The 10,874-nt window shown below is 44.0% G+C and overlaps 2 protein-coding genes across 14 annotated transcripts in view; one reads left to right on the forward strand and one right to left on the reverse strand.

Annotated features, from left to right (window-relative positions):
- LRCH1 (leucine rich repeats and calponin homology domain containing 1) overlaps positions 1-4,389 on the forward strand; it is a 101,570-nt gene extending 97,181 nt beyond the window's left edge. For 9 of the 12 annotated variants that reach the window (XR_001552656.2, XR_001552654.2, XR_001552655.2 and 6 more), the window contains one exon: positions 1,865-2,278. Coding sequence is in view for 3 of the 12 variants with exons in the window: in XM_015851781.2 (XP_015707267.1) it covers positions 1,865-1,978 (114 nt within the window). In the remaining 9 variants the exon portion in view is untranslated. Of the gene's footprint in view, positions 1-1,864 lie in introns of all 12 variants that reach the window. The other 3 variants (XM_015851781.2, XM_015851782.2, XM_015851784.2) reach the window with 1 other exon arrangement.
- A 547-nt stretch (positions 4,390-4,936) lies between these two features.
- Positions 4,937-10,145, reverse strand: ESD (esterase D). 2 transcript variants are annotated; one of them, XM_015851785.2, is made up of 9 exons: positions 10,041-10,145; positions 9,665-9,740; positions 9,080-9,168; positions 8,804-8,902; positions 7,735-7,859; positions 7,357-7,476; positions 6,635-6,733; positions 5,904-6,071; positions 4,937-5,146 (listed from the first exon to the last, which is right to left on the reverse strand). In XM_015851785.2, exons 2-9 carry the CDS (start codon positions 9,730-9,732, stop codon positions 5,066-5,068), a joined length of 849 nt encoding a protein of 282 aa, XP_015707271.1. In that variant the 5' UTR covers positions 9,733-9,740; positions 10,041-10,145; the 3' UTR covers positions 4,937-5,065. The 2 variants fall into 2 exon arrangements, with proteins under 2 accessions (XP_015707271.1, XP_015707272.1); XM_015851786.2 differs by lacking the exon at positions 10,041-10,145 and having other exon boundaries at positions 9,080-9,200; positions 9,665-9,746.
- Between the last annotated feature and the right edge of the window lie 729 nt (positions 10,146-10,874).

Consider the following 10,874-nt stretch of genomic DNA (forward strand, 5'->3'; position numbering starts at 1 on the left):
AAAAAGACAAATCTTAAGCTTTAAAAAAATAATAATAATCAAAACCTGAAACATACAGAAAATACAATTTTCAAAGTGAGCATAAAATACAAATAGATTCATTATTAGTTCCAGCCATTGCAAGTGTGAAAAAAAATTACTCTTACATTTGAGGTACTGTAGTTAGTAAATAAAGTTTGCAGTTTTGTCTCTTATGTTGGCTGTCTTAATCTGTCCAACAGCCTGGAAGTAGAATAGGTCTGTATCAAACCAAACACGGATGCAGTTTGGGTAGGGCTCAAACAAAACCCTCTTCTTGATGAAGGTTTTATTAGAAATTACTGTGGAGTTTTTTCTCTTAAAGGAGGAAATGTCTTCATGGATGGATCTCCCATTGAGGTTTTGTTGTGGTCAAAGTCCAGGGCAAAGTGGTGTCATTTTGCTGTTAAGGAAAAGAAGTCTGAGAGATGAAGAACTGCTGTGAAATGGAATTGAGTTGATATTGTGGTAGAGGGTGATTGGTTTTCCTCACCATAGAGTGGTCATCAGTTGGATGCTTCGCACATCGTTTTAGTTACCGTGTTGTGTACTTGGAATGGAAGTGAAAAGTGAGTTGGTAACATGTTCAGGTTCTCTTTTGTTGAGAGTGGAAGGGGTTGCAGTGAACTTGATGGAGGTTTAAGAAAGCCAAGTGTTGGCTGTGCATGAAGGAGGTCATGAGGAGAGATGTTGAAGAGATAAGTGATGTCTAAACTGTAGAATGTGCATGTAAGGAAATGGGATGGATGACCATGGATTATGTAGAGGTAAAATAAGAGACTCTTAGCTGACATCTCTCACGTCACCAGATGCAAGAATACTCAGCAGAAGGCAGACAAGCAAGGGAAAGAACAGAGCACATCACATGCATGGTGATTTAGAGTGACCTAACACACAGCTTAGGGAGGGGCTTTGTGAGCCAGACGTTGTATCCACATGTTTGTGTTTAATCCTGTTTTATTTTTCTGTGTGTTTTTGTCATCCCATTTTTACACTTCTGACTTCCATGTTGTGACAACAAGTCTCGCAGTTGTAATTATGGTTTGTGGTGTAGTCATTTATTACGAACCTGGTGCCTGATTTCATAGTCTCGTGTATTTCATTAACATGAACGCCCAGTTATGTTAACAACTTTCTTAGAGATGTAGTCAGTTGTGACAAAGCTGCCTCTCCATGCAGGCCTTTCTGCAGTTGTTCTCTGAGTGGTTTCCTTTTACCTGTAGGAGCTAAGGTATTTCTTATTTGACTGCCTGCTGATAGAATAGCCTGTGTGGACAGCTAGCGGGTTTTATCCTGGCCACAACTGTTGTGTCCTGATGGTAAATGAAGTTGATTCCTGGGCGTTTCAAAATGAACATCTAATTACTGAGAACGAAATGCTCCATCTGTTGAATGCACACCATTGCACACGCTTTTCTGTAAATTCTAATGGGTGACTTCAAGGTGCACATCCTGAGACCGAGACCTGCCCTCCTAGAGCTCAGCAGCAGAACTTCTTTTGAATGATAAAATCCAGCCTTCCATCCCCAAATGATGGCCCATGCTTCATTATCTCACTTCATAGGCAGAAGTTCAGTGTGTACCTGGCAGCCCTCACTCTAGGTTAAGATGTTTGCATACAGACCACCAAACATGCTGCTTTTCCTGGTAGGCCCAGAATATGAATAGATTTCATGCTAATTTATAGATCTAATGTGAGCCAAATTGAGAGACTTATCCAAACCTGGGGAAGCTCTTTTGAACTGCAAACAGGGAATGGTTCCTGCTTGTTGGGTGTCAGTGTGAAGCAAGGGTTTGCAATGAGTACTGAGTAACCTGATCTTGTCCTCTGTTTGTCTTTTTCTAGGAGAAGCTCTGCCTACCACACCACATCCTAGAAGAAAAGGGCTTGGTAAAAGTGAGCATAACAGTTCAAGCATTGCTAGATGTAACCACAGTGAAACAAGCTTTATTCACGTGAAAACTACTCTCTCTGCTGTTACCAGCTCCACTGTGCCATCAAAGAATCAAATCACTGCCCGTCTTTACAGACTGCATTGAAATAACAGTGCTCCAAGAGTATTCTGACACTTCTGATTTTAGAGTCATCTTTGAGGTTGTACACGTACGCCCAACTACAAACGAGAAACTAAAAGGAAACATTCTGTAGAGCGAACTGGAGCCTCACTGCTTTTCTAGCTCACTTTGTTATAATACTTACTGAAACTGCCACCTAAAAATGTGTGGAGTACGCAACTGTCTTGCAGCGAGATACCTTTGTGTCATTAAACTAAGAGTCCTCACAATCACTTTTGGAGGGAGGGAGAGTAAATCAGACTTCTGCCACATCAGGTTTTCCTGCAGTCGCTTCGGGCTATTATTGCCTTTTAAAAATATCCAGACACAAAAAAAAATATTTATATGAATATTATTTATTAGCGAGATGTTATTCATCCTTTGGATGCAAAATGTAAATTAGGAAACTGTATTTTATTACTGCTTTTTTTGTGGTTAAACACTTTATTTTAATATAAATACTTAGTTAATTTTTATTCTACTAGGGGTGCAGTAGCTTTCCATCTCCGTACTCTCTAATACCTAAGAGCAAAAGCAAACCAAGTAGGTGCTTCAGTTGAAAGGACAGCTAAGCTGGAACGGCATGCGTTAGCTTTTAATGTGTGGAACACCAATGAAGGACTGTCTGCATTCCGTTTATTTCCTACATTCCAGCAGCACTTTCCCCCCCAAAAAACCACCACCCCACACACCCACACCCCGATTCAATTGGCTGAAGCAGAGCACACCCATGACTTGTATATAGATGTTTAACGTAGGAAAAAGAGGTGAACTTGAAAAAATAAATGTGAATATTTTTGATTGCTTATTTTACTATGCACAAGCCGTTTAACTTTTAGCCGCAACAAAATGAACGACGTGCGTTAGGATGGTGGGTCTTGAAATATGATTGTTTGTTTTTGCACTGTAACTTGATTTTCTTGTAAAGAGCGAATAGAACAGAGCACAAGAACGCTAACAGGGAGTCAAAAAAAATCCCTCGTTAATTCCTTTAAGAGGAGCTAAAGTCATTAATAGGGCCAAGAGCCTGTCTTACATGCTCACTGAGGTCATTGGATTCCCCCCGAATCAAGCACAACGTTCTGTAGTAGGATCAGAGGTCTGATCCTACAAACATTCGTGTCAGCAATAGGACAGAAGCTCCTCTTTCTTATTACTACTTTACATGTTTTGAAAAGGTTTTTCAGGAGCATAATTTATTATGAAAACGTCATCTTTAGATCCAGAAGTCCCAGTGCAGCCATTATCACAGTGTCTGGAACTTCCACTTTACGTAGCTTGGACAGAGGCTGCAGGTGTGAGTTGGGTGGGCAGGGTGGGAGAGGTGTTGGGAGGGAAAGGTGAGCTGAGCAGCCTGTGCTGCACAGGGGCTGTGGTTGGAAATGTACACCATGATGGAAATGAGGCGATGTGGTGGGAGAACAAACAGGAAGTGAATGTGGAGAAAAGCGTTGTATTAAGGGCTTTCTGAAAGCACGACGCATACTTGTCCCTACTGCACATCTAGGCTAAGATGGCTGCGTGTTCGCAGCAGGCTTTCAGTCTTCAGTACAGTATTTGGATGCAGGCTGTGCGTTGTAACACCATGGACTGCCCATGTCTGTACTGAGACGTATGGAGTTAGAGCAGGCCTGCAGGCACCCAGTATGCACGGGGTAGCAGTTACTTCAACCAAAGCAAAAGCATTTGTTTTATAGAGGGAACGGCGAATTACTTACTTACAATGGTAACTTGGATGGGCAGCTATGGCATATTGTTTCCTATAAAACATACTGTGCACTTTACCGCTGAATTAAAATGTATTTTAATATTCTGCAGAGCTGCACAAATACCCGTCTTGTCACAGAGCATGAGCAATGTAAAGAAAATATAAGTGTCCGAGGTAGAGTTTATCACGTTTTAAAGAGTATTCAAAGCTGGACTATAAAATAGGAATATTGATTTCTGCGTCTCGAGTGATAAAATGCAGGTTTCCTGAGTATTTTTTTACACTGTATATATGGCAGCTTTGTAATTATTCTTTTGACAGAATCTTGTTTTTTCATAATTAAAATGTCATTCTTCCTCCCGATTGCGTCTGTCGGTATTTGCTCAAAGCTGGCTGTAAATGGCTCTACCTGTTTTGTAATAAGGCTTTTTTTTTAATGCAGTCTTAACCTGTATGGCTAAAAAGAGGATCTTCACGAGTCTTTGTACACTATTTATATGTGCAATAAAACATGCATGGTGGATCGATAATGCCATAAGCAGTGAACATAACGTATATAGGAAATCCTTACTGTAGTTACGATTAAACTCTATCATTTGTAGAAACCATTTAATGGCTACTGCTTAGTGCCTGGCTGGCAGGTTGTTGTAAAAGAGACGATGCCTGGAGAACTTAACAGTGTGGGTGATGGAGGAGGTGGATGTGTGAGCCAACTAAAGGAACTGCAGAGCTCAAGTAGGAATAGGATCCTGTTGGGGAATAGGAACGATCCTATTAAACTGAAGGAGTGGAAGACAAACCGCCTCCTTTAGCACAGACTACTTCCTTTCTTAGAGCATCAGCCCTTGTGTTGGTCATTAAGTGTACAGAACAGGAAACCACAACGTGCAGCTTAATTAACTACCTTGACTGGTTGTGGCGCTAACTGATGAAATGAACACAGGTCTTTCTTAATGAAAGAGGCACGCTATTGCTCACTGCCTTAGCCTACAGTGTGTTAGAAGCAGGCCTAAGGTCCCAAATACTTACATTCATATTATTAAGAGCTCATTAACTCACTCGTTAATTTTCTTCTCAACCAAGAACTCAACATTCACTTTCGTGGTGTTAAACTTTCCAAGCGTACAAGAATATCCAAGACACGCTGAAGCAACAAACTGAGCAGGACTTTTACTTTATTAGCAGTGCAATCAGAAGAGCTCCATTTTACAGGTGCTGCTTCAACACATGATCTGCATTCCGTTCAGCCGTACCCTTCGACTCCCATGCTCCCATTTGTGTAGTTCAAGCGTTAAGGAACTTGGCATGGTGTTTGATGTGGTCATTGATAAACGTAGCAATGAAAAAATAGCTGTGATCATAGCCCTGGAAGAACGACGACGAAGAAATCAGCAAGTGCGGATAGTTCATAGAATCATAGAATGGCCTGGGTTGAAAAGGATCTCGATCCAAGGCACAAATGGAAGTGAATTTGGTGAGGGGTGTGAAAAATAACAAGGGATTCTACAAGTATAATGGTCGGCTGAGGAAGGCCCAGGAGGGTCTACCGCCTCTGATAAGTGAGAAGGGACAGATGGCAACAACAGACACAGAAACTGCTGAAGTACTCAACGCGTTCTTTGCCCCAGAAGTCCCTGACAGGCTTCCCACACCTCCTGCATCCCTGAACCTCCAGGCAAAAATCAAGACCGCCTCATGAGGCTGAATGTGTACGATTACCCAGAGGAGCTGTGGCTGCCTCAGCCCTGAAGGCACTCCGGGTCAGGTTGGCTGGGGACCCAGCTGAGCTGCTGAGTGGCACTGCCCATGGCCGGGGGTGGCACTGGGTGGGCTTTGAGGTCCCCTCCAACCTGAGCCATTCTGTGAACAGCAGTATCAGCTACATAAGCTGCCTCTTCAGCTTAGCGCTGGCAGATTTAACAGCAGCCAGACATACCATCAGATCAGTGTGAGGAAAGTGCCATCACGACCCCACCTAGTGGTACAAGGAAGCTGAAACTGCAACGTTTCTTTCCTCAGGCAGACTCTCAGGTCACTAAAAGCACAGCCGGTGACAAAACACCCTCACACCCCAAACTCACACAGCATCAACCCAACAGCAGGGTCTGTGGAAGTGACTTGCCTGCTGCAGTCTGAAGACTACTGGGATTTTCTTCTCTGTGCAGGCGGCGATGAAGTTATCTGGCAGCAGCTGGCCTGCTGATAGGAACTGATCATCTTTGCCTTGATCAATCAGGATGTCCAGGCGAGAGTCTGGATAGGACTTCACAAGCTGTGTAGCATCGTATGCCTGCAGAAGTAAACGGGAGACAACACCCACGTATGTGAGTTAAAATGGGCTGAATTTACTGACCGTGAGGAAACAACGGTAAGTTCAGAGTGCTGTGTTATACTGATCAAGACATCGAATTACAACCTGGGAGAGCCATCAGGCTCCTGTGCGCTACCCTGCGCAAAGATGTATGCCCAAATAACACAGCAATCAATATATCTTAGCAATGCTCATAAGACTTTTTATTTCTAAATTAGGGACCTAGAGCTAAAACCTCACTCCTGGTTTAATCGTGTTCTATGGGATATCAATTTCCAAGTACCAATGGGCTCCTCTGCAACTGCCTCTGCCAGGCTGCTCCAGCAGATACCACAAGGCTCACCAGTCAGTCTGATGAGAGCTTTCTGTCTCGTTATGCTTGTCACATGCACCATCAGGCAACAGCAACACCAGCCCAGCAGTGTTTACTACACTCCTAAGCTCATGGGCAACTCAAGAGTTTTGTTCCAGATTTCTGCTGCAATGTATCCACACATCACTCATTCACACATTACTAAAGGCCTGCAAGTTCCAGCACATACCTCCCACTTGCTTACATCTGATCCCAGATATCCACCAAGGGCTTTCTTCCCCCACTGGCACTGCATAGGGTTGCAGATAGGAGCAAAAGCCGATACAGACTGTTTGGAAAGAAAGCATGAAAAAAACAAACAACAAAACACAACATGAATTACGAGAAGCAATTTCAGATAACAATCAAACTGATGGTGTTTCTAAACAGCTTTAGAAACTACTGCCAGAACTCTTGAGTCTGCCACCAGCTCTTTGATCTAAGTGCCGTAACTATCACCCTATTCCCCTATTCTGGGCAGCCTGATCTGGTGGTTGGCAACCCTGCACATAGCAGGGAGGTTGAAGCTGGATGAGCATTGTGGTCCTTTTCAACCCAGGCCTTTCTATGACTCTCTTATACACTCTCCCTAGAACCACAGCGTTCACTTCGTTTTTGCAAGATGAATGCAACTTCAGATACCCTGTCTGTTTGAAAATTAATTAATTAATTTAAAAAACCCATCAATCTTTAAGAAAGATGTTGCTCAGAAAGGTTGTGGATGCCCCATCCCTGGAGGCATTCAAGGCCAGGCTGGATGTGGCTCTGGGCAGCCTGGTCTGGTAGTTGGCGACCCTGCACATAGCAGGGGGGTTGAAACTGGATGATCATTGTGGTCCTTTTCAACCCAGGCCATGCTATGAGTCTATGATTACCCTGAGCATTCCTTGTATAACCTGTATGATAACTTACTTTGTACTTTCCAGGATTCTTCAGAGCAAGAATGAGAGCTCCATGACCTCCCATGGAATGCCCAAAAACAGACATCCGTTCAGGGTTGGTTGGAAAATTGGCATTTATCAGTTTAGGTAACTGTAAAGGAAGAGAGGGATAAAAACATTAAAGCCATTTTCATACATTTACACAGAGAAGCACCTAAGGAACTGACACATTTTAATGCCAGGAAGACACTGAAACCAAAGGCACATCTCTGGTTCTACCCTAATATTCACAATTGTGGTCTGAAACCAATTTTGACAGACTGTAAAATCAAAAAGAAACATTTCATCTACCAGCCATTACTTCTTCAGCTTCACCAACAATACCACTATAACCCAGCAACAAGGTTACCTCATCTCTCACGTAGGAGTACATCCTATAGTTTGTTTTCCAAGGATCTTCCGTAGCATCCACATAAAAACCAGCACCGGTACCAAAATCCCAGCTTTCATCTTCTCCTTCAATATTGCAGCCACCTACCATGAAAATGGATTCTATTGCTATTATGTCACCACTATTAGATGTTCAGAATAAGAGAATCTGTCACTCAAGTCAGAGACCCTGGACATTAGTTTCTCACTCAGTATGTCTCTACCCCCCCCAGCCAGTAAGACAACTTGATACCAGCCAGGATGCCATTGGCCTTCTTGGCCACCTGGGCACGCTGCTGGCTCATATTCAGCTGCCTGTCCATCAGCACACCAAGGTCCCTTTCCATCAGGCAGCTTTCCAGCCACACCTCCCCAAGCCTGTAGGGTTGCTTGGGATTGTTGTGACCAAAATGCAGGACCCAACACTTGGCCCTATTGAAACTCATACAGTTTACCTTGGCTCATCAATGAAGTTATCCATAAAGCCATCTCACCAGCAGGTGCACAAAAGAAAGCCCTGGATTGCTTTAAACTTTTCTAGAGACCAAAACTCTCTGGAGACATGCACTTAATAGCCTACAGAAGACAATACACAGTAACAAGTAAATAGGATGGCTTTATGTGATGTTACAGGTGGGCTTTTTCATTTGATTGGGTCCTTAAGCCTCAGCAAGCCACAAAGCACAAGCAACTCTCGTAACACACGCCTCCTGCTTTACATCTTTTCCTTCTCCTCATCTGTGCTCAGTTCAATGGCCCCCTTGTTCTAGTTTTAGTGTAGGGTTTCAAATGTAAAACTTTCAGCAGTATGCTATTAAGCAGGCAGGTATTAACACCATCTAGGCTGGAAACAGGGCTCAGGGCACAGGATGGTGCTAACTTAAGGCATGGCAGATAAGCTTAAAGGGTCCTGAGATGTTGGCTGAACACAGTTCTGTGAACAAACAAAACTATGCAGCTGTGTTTTCCATGTGTGATAAAAGAATTAGAAAAGACAGCAGACTTTATTACAAGGACTGAAGTATCTTCTGTCATTTGTGAAAGCTTACGTGGGCTGGTGTCTGGTGCTACTACAATGAGGCCATGCTCAGCTGCAGCTTGCTGGAAACCTGATTTTGTTATAAAATTCTGCTCTGTGCAAGTTAACCCTAGAAGAAAGAAAAAACACATTCTGTTACATATTGCCCACAGCGTTTCAGTTTCCAAAACCCTTCTGACAGAAAAGGTTATGAAAAATAGAAGGGATTCCTATAGCCATAAACATGCAGGCTACAGTAGCTTAAATATGTTGAAGGTTATCTATCTGAAATCCTAATTTTACTTACCTGAGAGCCAGTACAGCACAGGACACTTCCCAGTTTCTGCTTTTGGAGGCAAGTAGATTCCAAATCTCATTTTGCATTTTAGCTCTGTGCTGTAGCAATAGAACAGTCCTTGTTATCAGCGCTACGCAATTAGCAAGTTTGGTAACATCAAAAAGAGAAAGCAGAATCAGTGTGTTGCATTCAAAAGGCAGAAATGAGAAGACGAATGCCTCCGTGTTCGCCTTCATCCAACTGTATGAACCCATCCCTTTTGTCTGTCTGCTTGCAGCACTCTGTAAGTGTGCACAGGAGCAAAATACCCAGCAGAGAGAACTGAACTTTGTACAGACAGCAAAAGGACAACTCAACTAAGGGAGCTCCATCTTAAAAGGGAAAAACACTGGTTCCTCATCTCAGGTCTGCAGCATTTCAGTACAATAAACATGTTTAACATTAACAGAGAAATACAGGAAGGCAGATAAAACTACAGGCAACATCCCCTGCTGAAATACAGCTGTTAGTGAGGAGGCCACACCGAGGACATGGGCAGCAATGAGATCGACTCGCTGCCCTGATAAACACCTCGGCTGTCTCTGCAACATTTACCTGTCGTGTTCAAACACCTTCTGAAACCCCTCAAAGCATTTGTTGCTAGAAACCTGCTTCAGCGCCATGGCCTTAACTGTTAAAAGAAAAAGGAGCGAGTTAAGCCTGAAAATAAACCATTCCAGCACTTGGCTCGTACTAAAGTCACAGGAGCTGAGTGAACGAACATAACCCCCCCAACAGGCTTGTCTGTTCTCCTTTACGAGCCCAGAGGGGCTGGACTTCCTGAAGGAAGCCGCAGGGCCCGCTCCCGAGCGCACCCACAGGCAGCGCTCCCTCCCTTCGCTCCCATAGTTAATCCTGAAGGCCCACAAAGCATCTCCGCCACCTCCCCTACTTCCACCCCCTCCGACAGCCCCACACCCCGCTCCATTACCTCAGAGCAGCGGAGAGGCCGAGCGGCGAACGAGAAAAGGAAGGGGCGGCCCCTGGGCTGGCACGGCCCCCCATTGCTCCGCCTGCACGGCCGGGGCACTCCCCTCGTGTGGCTCCTGTTGTGTTTTAAACCTACCAGGACCCAAGGGCAGCTCTGTACGAGCGCTTGTCTCAGTCTGTACACATTATATTGCCTTAACCTGAGTGCTACGCCTTGCTCAGGGCCTTGTTGCACCTCTATCTGTGTCTGTTTTGTTAGTTTTTTAATGTCCTTCCAACCTTTTGGGGGTTGGAACTACATGATCTTTGAGGTCCCTTCCAACCCGGGTCATTCTGTGATTCTGTGATTCTGTGATTCTGTCCTTGTCTTGTTACCGAGGCATTGCCCAGTTAGTTACTTGATCCAAACTTCAGCCAGGCTATTTTCTTTCCTATATATATATATAGTCAGCTGTCATTACATACATCTCGTTTAGGATGGTATCTGCAGTTGTTTTTAGCTATTTCTCTCTTGGCAGTATAAAACCTGCCTATCTCAGCACTGACGCTGATAAGATTTTGATTTCCTATCCAAGTCTCTTAGATAACCTCCATTCAATTTGTTCCCATTTCAAAGTGATGTACTCAGAAGGATCCAATTGGCAGCCCACTGGTGAGCTTACCTGACCTCCTCACATCACCCTGACGTCAGGACTTGATTATTATCTTGCATGCCTTTTCAGACAGAAATAACCCCCTGGGCCAATCACAGATCACAGAATGACCCAGGTTGGAAGGGACCTCAAGGATCACATAGTTCCAACCCCCCTGCCTGGCAGGGCCACCAAACATACAC

Source organism: Coturnix japonica, chromosome 1 (assembly GCF_001577835.2).
Source record: "Coturnix japonica isolate 7356 chromosome 1, Coturnix japonica 2.1, whole genome shotgun sequence".
NCBI classification, from domain to species: domain Eukaryota; kingdom Metazoa; phylum Chordata; class Aves; order Galliformes; family Phasianidae; genus Coturnix; species Coturnix japonica.

What these genes read in the sequence shown, in the direction of transcription:
- ESD (XM_015851785.2), bottom strand. Translation starts at nt 9,732, where the DNA reads ATGGCGCTGAAGCAGGTTTCTAGCAACAAATGCTTTGAGGGGTTTCAG. An exon ending in AGAATCCTGGAAAGTACAAA is followed by an intron (nt 6,734 to 7,356) that starts GTAAGTTATCAT and finishes CTTTCCAAACAG; the next exon opens with TCTGTATCGGCTTTTGCTCC. An exon ending in TAGTCTTCAGACTGCAGCAG is followed by an intron (nt 5,147 to 5,903) that starts GCAAGTCACTTC and finishes TCGTTCTTCCAG; the next exon opens with GGCTATGATCACAGCTATTT.